Genomic DNA, 11822 nt, shown 5'->3' with positions numbered 1-11822 from the left:
CCATTTGAACTGCTGTGTGATTCTTCATGAGAATTTTAAGATTATTGTATTTAGTTTATGTAGTGATTTGTAGTGAATATATTTATTTTATAGAACAGATCTATAGCAAATATACAAGGACATAATGCCTTGATAAAAGACAAAAAGCAATCAAAAACCCCTCACTGGCAGATGAACAGACAGTGCCTGCTGTCCGTTTTTCTATGCCCTCAGTATGAGCTGGAGAGAATTCATTTTCATCAGTCAAAATTCACACAACTTATGAAGAATGCTGGGAGGGAGCATGGGGTTTTGGGGTGAGGAAGGAGAGTTGTTGAGGGGTTTTTTTGCAGGTATGTGACTAATCCCTGGGTTTGTGTAGACAAAAAGAACACACATGATACCCAAAGACATAAGGAAAGTTGCTGAAGTCCTTGTTGAGCCATAGTGTTCTACTTGAAGGGCTTTGCTGGTGAACTGCTGAGGATTCATGAAGTTTCCCCACAAGAACACACCACAGGACTTCAGGGGCCTGCCACAAGCATGCAGGGCTGCTGCAGGAGCCGAGAATAAGAGTTGCAAGGAAGTTGTTGAAGTTGCTTTTCGGCACATTTGGAAGCTCAGCCAAGCAGGGAAGGGCAAGTTTCCCCTCTTCCCAGCTGTGTGGGGAGAAATGCAAAGTGGCATTTTTTTTCCTGTGGCAAACCAGCTTCTTCAGGAGACTTGAGGTGCCTTCAGTGAAAAGGAAGACAAGAGAGCTGGTGAGGAAGACCGTTCTTCTCAGCTCTTCGTGCTCGCCCAGACGTGCCTGGGGAGGCTGGGAGGGCAGCGGTGCGGGCACACCCTGCCCCGGGATGTGTGTGGCTGCAGTGCAGTGAGCAATGTGGGGAGCAGCAGGGCTGCTGCGGGGCAGGGCAGAGGGGGGCAGGCAGGGTGTGCACAGCACGCTCCCCTCCGTCACTGCGCGTTCCTGTTACCTGCCCTGCTGGGTGGAGCAGGACAGGGAACCTCAGCAGAATTTTCCACCATTCCCAGGCTCCCAGGTGGGTTTTCTTAAGTTTCAACAGGAGAGAAAGAACTGCATATTCCTCTTCCATCTCTTGTCCTATCATGCCAGCGCATGCAAGTGGATGGAATTTGAAGGGCCAGGAGCTGCAGCCTCAGCCAGTCCAGCTGGGGCAGTGAGCAGGGTAGAGGAAGCCAGGGTGTCCAGTGTAACACCCAGCTCCCAGGCCCCAGGAAGCAGAGAGATCAGTGCCGATCAGGTCCAGAGGGAGCTTTGGCTCTGCAAAGCCCCCCCGATTGCCTTCTCCCTACCACCTCTATATTCCTGAGCCGGCTGTACACAGGCAAGGGCAGGTGTCACCATGGTGGCCCTACCATGCCTGTGAGCCCCCCTGGGGCCAGGACCATGCAGGATGCCCTGAGAAGGTGACATTAGCTGATTTTTAAGGTTCTGAGATGACATGAGGGTAGAAGTGATACCAAAAGTGGACACTCTCCATAGCAAGTCACTGACAGTGTGGAAGCCTGGACTGGGAACTAGAAACACTGGGACAGAAGTGGCTCTTGCCAGCACATCCCAGGAAGTGATGGGTCCAACTGTCCTTCAGCACAGAACAACCTGGCAGTGACCCACTTGCCCATCCCACTAGCCCAAAGGCCTGCAGGAATCACACTGATTTAAACTCACCTTTCCTGTAGGCTTGTCCCCTGTCCCAGTTTGTCCCCCCACCGAGGTTTCCTGGTAAGACAAACACCTCTCCCTATCAGTTTGGACTATAACAAAACAGGGATAGTAATTTCACCTGTCAGGGCCTCAAGAGGACTCACAGGCCATCATGGGCCCGATGGGCCTCACCTGGGACCTCAACCCACAGCCTCTGCCTGGGGACTCCACCTGAGCTCAGCCCAGGGCTGCCAGTCTCTGCTTCTGTGACAGAGCAGGAGTGCTGGTTTCTCACTCAGCTACAGCCTGACACGTGCTTGCTTACGGGCCCTCTTGATCCAGACCCTGACCCACAGACTGACTTCAGACCTTCCTGATCTTCACAAATGCATCAGTGATCTGGGCTCTGGGTTGACACCACCTCTCCTGCCCCATCCTGCCTTGCTCCCTGGATGGATGGGGGGGGCGGCACTGACTGATGGGGCCCTGCCTTGCCCTGTCAGCAGCCCTGGAGTCCCCCTCTGCCCCTCCATCCCACAGGGAGCAGTCACCCCTTCTATGCCCTGACATAATTTAAATATATATATTTAAGTTATGTATCTGTCAGTAAGATCAAGATGAGTAACGAAATGATAAAAAACAAACCAAAGATGGGTGCTCGCCAAAGGCTCCCCAAGGAGCAGCCTCCCTCCTCGGCCCTGGTGGCATGGCACACGCTCAATGCTTCCTGCGGTCCTTCCTCGAGTCAGGTCCCGGGTGTTCCGGGGGGTGGGGAGCAACAGTCTTCCTGGTACACACCAAACCATGGGTACGAAGGATGGCTGGGACTCCTGTGCACGACAGCAAGTGTTGTCCCCCACCGGGGAACACGGCAATGTGGGCTGCGGGACGGGCTGTGGAATGGGTGGTTGCTGTTGAGCCTTCCTGCATGGAGAGCACCCCTTATGCGCGCTCCAAAGGTAAAAATCAAACTTCCGAGTAACAGCAGACGAGCACATCGCAGACAGCAGGAGCCGCAAGGCAGCAACAGGAGGGTCCCGCTGCACAGGGGGAGCTGGGCTCCGGTTGTGCCAAGGGGACGGAACCTGAGACCCCCGTGGGACCCACAGAGGCACCTCGGTCGGACTGGGACAGCCAGCGCAGCCGCCGGGGCCCCCGGGCTCCCAGCAGCCCCGGTGCGTTTTGTTCTAATAAGAACTAAGGGGAAAAATAATCAGTAATAGTAAGTTTGAGGTTTTGACCTTAGCATGATTACTCCCGTGTCGTCTCCCCACCCCGAGGGCTGCTCAGTTGCCCCATCCCTGCTGGGGAGCAGGGGGGATGCAGGCGGGGAAGCCCCTCCTGGCGCAGTCCAGCAGCGCCCACGCCGGGTCATGGCTCCTGCTGTCATCCTTATTTTCATGTGCCCCACTTGGCTTCCCCTCCCTCCTGGCAGCGGCAAAACCGAAACGGGCGCCGGCCCCGGCGAGCAGGGTTTGCCAGCTCCGTGCTGCAGCTCCTGGATGGTGGACACCCCTCCCCGCCCTCACCGGGAGCCAGCGGCGCACAGGCGCTCAGGCAGCCGAGCAGGTCTTTGCATTGCTCCAGGTTAGCTCCCAGTACACTGGGAGAAAAGAGAAAACAAAAATAAGTTAATTGCTCCTGATCCTATTCAGGAATCCTTAAAAAAAAAAAAAAAAAGAGTAGCTTCCCCGAGCCAAAGAGCGGAAGGCGTTCATTGAGCAGCAGCGGGGATAAACATTTGTTGAACTGGGAAAGGAACAAATGGGAAAGTGTCATTCATGGCTCCAGCTGCCGCTGGCCTCTCCCAGCCACTTCCACCAAGGGCCCTTTGGAGCTGATGACACCGCCGGGTCCCCTCGCGGGCGGACTGATTAGATTAGACGTGACTGTTGAAGCTCCCGGCCCTCGCTGGCACACTTGCACCGCCCGCCCGCAAGAATTACGGGAGGGCCGGGAGCGCTGCTTCAGAGGGTCACTTGCAATTTCGATTACACGTGATTAAAGGCTTTATACGTGAAAAGGCTTAATTTGCACCCGTTTGGGTTTCGGTTTAGAGGGGTCTGTACGAGACGTACTGTAGTGTCAAACTTTGTTTTACCTCCGGGAACACTTATGTTTGGCGGGTCATTGTCAACTGGGTTTGCTTTTGTGATGGATTCAGTTAAAAATAGCAGTTAAAAATAGCAGTTCTTTCTTCTTTTCCTTGCGGTGGAACTGATGTAGAGGGATGCCGGCAAGCACTCAGTATGTGAGGAGACTGTGCATAATCTCAGAAGGTATATGCATACATATACATATATATGTATATACATATGGGGCTTTTTTCCATTGATAAAATATCAATGCTGCAATTTAACCCGGCAAAGCCCGAGCCCTTCTGCCCGCGCTGCTGGAGCCTTAGAGCCCGGGGCTGCTGCCCAGTGCGTTGGGCTCTGCTGCCTTCTCTCCGGGGCCGGCCGCGCCAGAGCGGACAGCAGCAGGTTCCCACCGAAAAGGACGGCGGCAGTTGCTCCCATCCCATCGCAGGCTGATAAAGAGGGACCGGAACTGGCCCACCATCCCGGTAATCCCGGGTCCGTTTATCGCCGCTTTAATTCCTTCCCCCGTTTATATTTTGGCTTCCCTTCAAAACACAGTAAACTGCAAACCCTGAGTGGGAACGAACAATGAGCCCAGGGGCATATTCCGAGCCTCATGAAGCCGGGGTAGAGCGGGCGGCGGCGGCGGGGCCGGGCTGCTGCTCGGGCAGGGCGGTGGAGGGGCGGAGGAGCTCTTGTCCCATGTCCGGGTAAATCGCCTCTTAACGAAGCCGGTGGCTCGGGAGGACACGGCAAGGACTGGTGCTTGGTGAGAGCTAATCCCAGCTTTTGCAGCGAATCTCGATTAATGCAATAATAATGACAGTAATGAGGGTCTGACCGGGCCCCGTCGAGTCCGCCGGTGGGGCGAGCGGAAGTGCTTCCGTAGCCTCCCCGGTGGCTCCATACGAAGCCCGCCCGGACAGAGGGCCCGGAGCCCGCCCGGCCGGGGTGTCCCCTCCCGGGCAGCGGAGCCAGCTCGGAGCGAGCTCCCGCTGGGAGCAGCCGCGCGGTGAAACGTTTCCAAGGGAAAGAGTAATACACGCAGCAGAAGGTTAGCGGAGTTATTATCCTTTTCAATTCATTTTTTACTTAAAAACGCAATGGAATTACTCGTTTTATTAAGGAGGAAGAAATTAAAGATTAGGCTTTAGGCGGTATTTTACCTCCCTCTAATCGCCTCTGGGATCGGATTGGAGTAATCCTGACGACGAGATGAATTCGCCGCTGACTCGGATTTTGAGTGCATGTAGAGATACGTTATGATAATAATGCAAGTGAGCAATATCAAGAACATAGCTTAGGAGCGAATGAAACACAAAGCCGATTACGGGGAAAAAGAGAACAGCACCTTTCCAGGGCAGAACACGAAATCAACTCTAGGCAAAACTTTTGCCCTTAATTCCTCCGGTGGGTTGCATCTCTGGGAGGCCGCGGGCCAGTTCCTTCCCCTGCCGGGGTTCGGTCTGGCTCCGGGGAGCCCGGCCCAGGCTGCAGAAAGAAACCTGACAGGAGGTTGCTTTTCGCCACCCTCAGAGCCTGTAAATCTCTGCCTCCGGGACAAACCTCCCTGCACCAGCACGACTGCAGGGGGTTTGCGGCTCGGCACATCTCTAACGTCGCTAAAGAGGCGCGGTCCGAGCGGAAGACAAAGTTCGGGCCAGGACTAAAGAGAATCTATCGACAGTGTTTTCAGTAAGTCTATCTATACTGTGAACATCTCCAGCACTAGCAAGGCTCCATTTCTGAGACGAAACAGAACGACTTCCCACAAAAATAAAAATTAAAAATAAAAGGGTTTAGATTGTTATTTAATAATTAGGCACGAAGACAAGTTTCCGTGTACTGTGCGGAAAGCAAGGGAGGCATATCTGTAAAAAATAACGAATAATAAGGCTCCCGCTTCTCCAAGAGTGTCTCTCAGTATTGAGGATGCCGGTATAATTGTACTGGCAGGGCTGTAATTGCTGCTTTGGGATATTTACCCTGCTTAAATGACACTACATATTTTACTTTCAAACACATGTCAAAAAGTCAATCCCAAAAAGACCAGTTAAGAGCAAGCTGTTAACATATTAAGTATATGGGATTTGAAGCCTGTAAAACCCACTCAACAATAATTCCCTTCTTCAGTACCAATCAAGAGGAAATTTGCCTAGATTGAATTAAATGTAAATCGCTCTGAAGGAGGAAACTCTCCTCTGGCAGGCACAAAATCAGCGAGGGGCACCGACACCCCGCAGGAGCGGCTAACCGCCCCGCACGGCGCTGAGTGGGCACGGCTCCGGCCTCCCGCGAGTCCCTGTCGCCCCCCTTGTCCCGGGCCGGTGACCCCGGCCGAGGCGGAGCTGACGGGGCCGGTGTGGGAAGCAGCAGGTAAGAAGAGACGGGCGGCAGCGGCCACTCGATCCGGGGCAGCAATTACGGTCTTAACGCCGCGACCCATCTGCCAGGGGCAGCTGCGCCCTGGCCGGGGTCCCCCACCCGGGCCGAAGGATTGCAGGGAGCAGGGCTGGAGCACAGCATCGCGGTCGGGGTCCCCGCCCGGCGCGGCTCGGTTCCGCCGTCCCGCTCTTATCCGCACGGCTGTGTCCGCCCCAGCTCCCGTGTCCCCCCAGGGCACCGACGGGACGGGGAAGACACGGAGGTCGCCTGGCGTGCTGGGCGCATCCTCCGCGGTGAGGGATGCTGGGGCCGCAGCCCGTCGTCGGACGCCTGTCCTGGGGACCGCGGAGTGTCTCTTCCTCAGTCGCCTTCAGCTCTCCGATGCTCGTACGGCATCTGCTGAGTGCGGAGGTACCGTCGTGGAACAGCCGCTGCCTTGTCCTCCTCAAAGGGAGCCGCGGTGACCCAGGGCGGATTCGGCCCGGGCACAGCGCCGGGGGCAAGGATGCTTCCCTCTATCCCTCCCCGGGGCCTCAGCCCTTCCTCCCTGCTCTCGCTCCCCTGCAAGTGGGTTGTCCTGGGCCGGGGGTGTGGAGGGAGACACAGCCTTTTGCAGGCTCCCCAGCTGGTACCCGTGCTGCGGGGGCCGGGCCTCCCAGCCTCGCTAGAGACTTCTCTCCCCTAGCAAACCCGAGACCTCCTCCTTCCCTCCCCCGGCCCGGAAAAGGGCAGTGGGGCCGAGGGAGTGTAGGCCGCCCAGTGTGCCCCTCCGTCGGGAGAACCGGCCGGGCTCTGTCTGCCCTTTGGTGCTCCGCCGGCCGCCCGCTCCCAGTGCACACACAGGACTCTTGGCTTCTCCGGGGGCGTTCCGTAGCTGTCTCTCAATCACCAGCTAAGTGAACCCCAGGCAGCAGGGAGAAACAGGAGTTTGTTCTGACCCGTGCTGTCGGGTGGTGCGACAGAGGAGAACACAGAAAGCCTCTCACCCACCTTTGTCCCTCTCCTCTCCCCGCCTCCCCGCTCACCCTCCGCTCCCCCACTTTGTGTCGCTGAAAGTCCCAACACCCTGGGCGCTGGAGCTACCACCCTAACAGGGTCGCCCAGCTTCTCTGGAATACATTAGGAGCGCATCTGTTCAGGTGCACGTATACCTATCAGCAGCGTGTGTACTGTATACTTCTGCGTGTATCACACGGTATCACAAATACCGACCCTTAGTTGTCGGCTTTTGTGTTCTACACATATTATTGACGGATAGAGAAGCTATAGTGTATATGTAGGTGATATATATATGTGTAGGTGTGTGTATATATATGTATATACACATAAGTTGTGCTTCAGATTTAAAAAGCACTCCCTCTTCCTACCTTCTCCTTTTCTTCCCCAGCCCCAGGTTTTGATTCATCCTTTTGCTCACAAGCACTCGTTGGACTTTAGCCCTGATGGTTCTTGCATCCCCGTGCGCTGCTCCCCCAGTCTGCTTGTCACAAGTTCCCCGCTCATTTGTTTACTGTGTTTTCCAAAAGCTCACAGCCGCCTGACCTTGTTCTGTAAAGCAGCGAGCAGACCAGCAGCAGTCCCAGGAGCAGAGCAGCCACCTCCCTCCCTCTGTCCCTCAGACACACACACACAGACCCACGCACAAAGAGAGCTCGGGCTGGGAAGTGGCAAGGAAACAAACAGCTTCCCCTCCAGCCGCTTCTTCCGCAGCACCTCGTTTGACAAATACCCTGGCGCTTGCCCTTGAATTGGGTTTCACATCCCTATTTAGCACTTGGACAATGATTTTAGATGATGTCACTTAAAGCCAAACAAGAAAATTGATCTCGGATTTGCTTGGCCTCTAAAGCCTGGTTAAGCAGATTGCAAATAATAATAATAAAAAAGAAGGGGAGGGAGGCCGAGGGGAGAGAGGCGAGAAGGAAGGAGACGCCTCCTTCCCTGGGCGGGGGAGGCGCGGGCGCCAATGAAAAGTAGCCGCTTTCTGGGGGGGGGAAAACTTTTCCTGTTGACTGTTGGAAGCGAATTGAGCAATTATCTAGTTTACCTTCTCCTCTTGGAAGTTAACGATTGGCGAGATCTTGGCTGCGTTATTGACACAACACTTTCTATTGATAGAAATAAGTAGCGATTGTCCCGAGTCACTGGCGCGCCAAAGTAACCGGCGATGGGCTGGCTTGAGGCCGCCGGGCTCAGAGGGCTGGTTCCGCCGGCGGAGGAGGTGATGGTGCTCGTGGCGGCGGCGATGCTGCTCTCCCTCCTTGCAGATCAGTGACAAGAGAAGGGGCAGAGAGAGTGAAACAGAGCGAGAGAGGGGAGAGGATAGGGGGAAAAAAAAAAAAAAAAAAAAAAAAAAAGAAAAAAAAAAAAGAGGCGTCTACCAAAGCGGCTCAAACCGGGCGAACAAATGCAATCCAGCCATGGACAATAGTGGCCACCACACGGCGACCAAAATCCTAGCGACTCCTCCAGCCAGAGAAAGCCTGTCTGCCAGGAGCAACATGATCAGCACGCCCAAGCCCCTCGCCTTCTCCATTGAGCGCATCATGGCGCGGACGCCAGAGCCCCGCTCCATCCCCGTCCCGCAGCTCCTCCACGGCTCCGTGGCCAAAGGCGACCCCAAGCACCCGCTGCACCTCAACTCCTCCATCCCCTGCATGATCCCCTTTGTCCCGGTGGCGTACGACCCCCTGCCCAAAGCGGCGGTGGCCGGAGCGGAACCCAGGAAGGCTCATTTAGACTCCTCTTCCTCGCCCTCCTTTAGCTGCGGCGATCTCTTGAACTGTGCCCTGAGCTTGAAAGGAGATTTCCCCCGCGATGCCCTGCCCTTGCAGCAGTACAAACTGGTAAGACCCCGAGTGGTCAATCACTCCTCCTTCCACGCCATGGGAGCCCTGTGCTATTTCAACCGAGGCGACAGCCCTTGTCACCCGTCCTCCAGTATCAACATCCACCCGGTGGCTTCTTATTTTCTCAGCTCCCCCTTGCACCCGCAGCCCAAGGCTTACCTGGCGGAGAGGAACAAGCTGGTGCTGCCGGCCGTGGACAAGTACCCGGCGGGGGTGGCCTTCAAGGACTTGTCTCAGACCCAGCTGCAGCACTACATGAAAGAGAGCGCCCAGATCCTCTCGGAAAAAATCGCCTACAAGACGTCGGAGTTCAGCCGCGGCTCCCCGAGCAGCAAGCCCAAAGTTTTCACGTGTGAAGTTTGTGGAAAGGCAAGTAGAGCGGCAGCCCGCCTCCCTTCCTTCCCCTCTCCCCAGCCTCCTGTCCCGGCCGTCTGACCGCCGGGTCCTCGGTCCCTCGCTTGCTTGATTTTTAAGCGACGGCTTCCCCTTCGGCGTTCTCGCCTTCTAATCGCAATTGTTATTTTTATTTGTGTGTGTGTCTGATTTCACTCTCAAGGTATTTAATGCACATTATAACTTAACTCGCCATATGCCGGTGCACACGGGAGCCAGACCCTTTGTTTGCAAAGTTTGCGGGAAGGGCTTCAGACAGGCAAGCACGCTCTGCCGGCACAAGATAATCCATACCCAGGTGAGCTTCCCCTCCGTTCCTCCGTCTCTCTGTCCCTCCGTTCCCTCCTTCCCTCCGTCCTTCTTTCCCTCCGTCTCCCTGTCCCTCCGTCTCTCCGTCCCTCTTTCCCTCCGTCCCTCCGTCGCTCCGTCCCTCCGTCTCTCTGTCCCTCTGTCTCTCCGTCTTTCCGTCCCCCCTTCCCTCCGTCCCTCCGTCTCTCTGTCCCTCCGTCCCTCCGTCTCTCTGTCCCTCCGTCCCTCCGTCCCTCTGTCCCTCCGTCCCTCCGTCCGTCCTTCCCTCCGTCTCTCTGTCCCTCCGGCCCCGAGACCTCTCCGCTCAGCCTTTTCGGGGAGCCCGGGCCACGCCGGGCAGCGGCGCGTTACAGGGGCGGTTGAGCTGGGGCCGCGGGGGTTTGGTTTGCTCCAGGAGCTGTGGGGTACCGCGGGGTGCCTCTCACCGGGAGCGGGAGCTACCAGCTAACACACAGAACGCCTGCACACCCGCAAACCCCGTACACCCGCACCCCAACCCCCGAGCCGTGACTTTGGCGTTTGTTTCCCTCCAGGAAAAGCCACACAAGTGCAACCAGTGCGGCAAAGCCTTTAACCGGAGCTCGACCCTGAACACGCACACGAGAATACACGCTGGCTACAAACCTTTTGTTTGTGAATTTTGTGGCAAAGGATTTCACCAGAAAGGTACCTGACCCCAGAGCACTATCCCTTGCCGCTCCCCCCCCCAGGCGAGGCCGAGTGTCTGGACAATTCGCGGCGGGGACGGGGGAGAGTTTATTTTGGGTTTAATGGCTGCTACTAGAGATTGAGGTTAATTTTAAGTACCGCTGTCCCCGGCCCATTTCCCTCTGCACGACCCTGCGTAGGGCCGAACTCCGGTTCCTCCTTCCAGCGGCAGCGCCCGTTGTCGGCGCACAGCAACCCGCCGTTCGGCAAACGAGTTCGCCGCTTTTTTCCCTCTCTCAGTGCTGGATTTGGTTCGCTTTTCTCCCCGCGCTGCTGGGAAGGCTGAACCCAGGGGTTTTATTTGTGCAGTTGATGGGATTTTGGTTTATTCGATTATTCCCTCAGAGAAGCTATGGCTGCCCCATCCCTGGCAGTGTTCACGGCCAGGTTGGAAGGGGCTTGGAGCAACCTGGTCGTAGTGGAAAGCGTCCGTTTCCGTGGCAGAGGGGTGGAACTGGATGATCTTTAAGGTCCATTCCAACCCAAATTGTTCTACTATTCTGTCTGTCAAGGGACCGGCCGCGAGTGGATGGGGAGAAGGCGGGTGTTTGCGAAGAGGTCGGCAGTCGTTTTCGGTCAAACCATAGCTCTGGGAGCGGGTCGGGGTTTGGGGATGGTTGGGGGTTTTTCCCCTCCTCTTTGCAGCACCCAGTTCTCATCCCCGGGTCCCTTGGCCCTTTTTGTCTCGTTCCCAGGCAATTACAAAAACCACAAGCTGACTCACAGCGGCGAGAAGCAATTCAAGTGCAATATCTGCAACAAGGCTTTCCACCAGGTGTACAACCTGACGTTCCACATGCACACCCACAACGACAAGAAGCCCTTCACCTGCCCCACCTGCGGCAAAGGCTTCTGCAGGAACTTTGACCTCAAGAAGCACGTCCGCAAGCTGCATGACAGCGCCCTGGGACTGCCCCGGGCCCCCGCAGAGCTGGGGGGGCCTGACCAGCCGCCGGCCCCAGCCGGGCCGCTGCTGCCGGGCCCGCCACCGCTCCAGCCTTGAGGGTGGGAGCTCCCGCCGCCCCTTGCATGCACCTGTTAAGCGGTTTTGTGTGTTATGCTCTATATCGCCACTAACGTCCATGGGACCGGTTGTTTCCCCTCTTTATTTTTCTAATTTCATTTTTTTTAAGACTCTATTTTTTTTTTGTGGTTGCATCTCAGGTGGAGAGATGATTTAAAAAAAGAAAAAAGGAAAAGAAAACGCGCCAAGCCAATTTCTGCTGTATTTATTTGGGGTCTGTATTACCCGAGCCGGGAACGCTGCACCATTTTAATTATTTCGATGTATATATTATCTCCATTGTGTTGATCCCGCCCTGCCTCCGCTGCCTGCTGGTTATACCTCCCCCTTCTTGTTTTCCACCTCTCCCTTCTTCCCTCCTGAATATCGTATCTATATGGACAGAACTGGTCCGCTATGTACGAATTTGAATTTCGCTTTGAGTC

General features: G+C 55.8%; 1 protein-coding gene across 1 annotated transcript; it reads left to right on the top strand.

The window, feature by feature from the left end:
* Positions 1-8534: 8534 nt before the first annotated feature.
* Positions 8535-11376, top strand: FEZF1 (FEZ family zinc finger 1). Its single transcript, XM_065665008.1, has 4 exons — positions 8535-9332; positions 9520-9654; positions 10199-10331; positions 11069-11376. Exons 1-4 carry the CDS (start codon positions 8535-8537, stop codon positions 11374-11376), a joined length of 1374 nt encoding a protein of 457 aa, XP_065521080.1.
* The last annotated feature ends 446 nt before the right edge of the window (positions 11377-11822 follow it).

This window comes from Lathamus discolor, chromosome 1, assembly GCF_037157495.1.
Source record: "Lathamus discolor isolate bLatDis1 chromosome 1, bLatDis1.hap1, whole genome shotgun sequence".
NCBI lineage: Eukaryota > Metazoa > Chordata > Aves > Psittaciformes > Psittacidae > Lathamus > Lathamus discolor.
Note: the sequence above shows the minus strand (reverse complement) of the source record. Positions and strands in the feature narration are given on the sequence as shown.

Excerpts from the sequence above, each read along its gene's own strand:
- FEZF1 (XM_065665008.1), top strand. The coding sequence starts at position 8,535 with ATGGACAATAGTGGCCACCACACGGCGACCAAAATCCTAGCGACTCCT. Across the intron at positions 9,655-10,198 it reads ACAAGATAATCCATACCCAG|GAAAAGCCACACAAGTGCAA; the intron begins GTGAGCTTCCCC and ends GTTTCCCTCCAG. Across the intron at positions 10,332-11,068 it reads CAAAGGATTTCACCAGAAAG|GCAATTACAAAAACCACAAG; the intron begins GTACCTGACCCC and ends TCTCGTTCCCAG.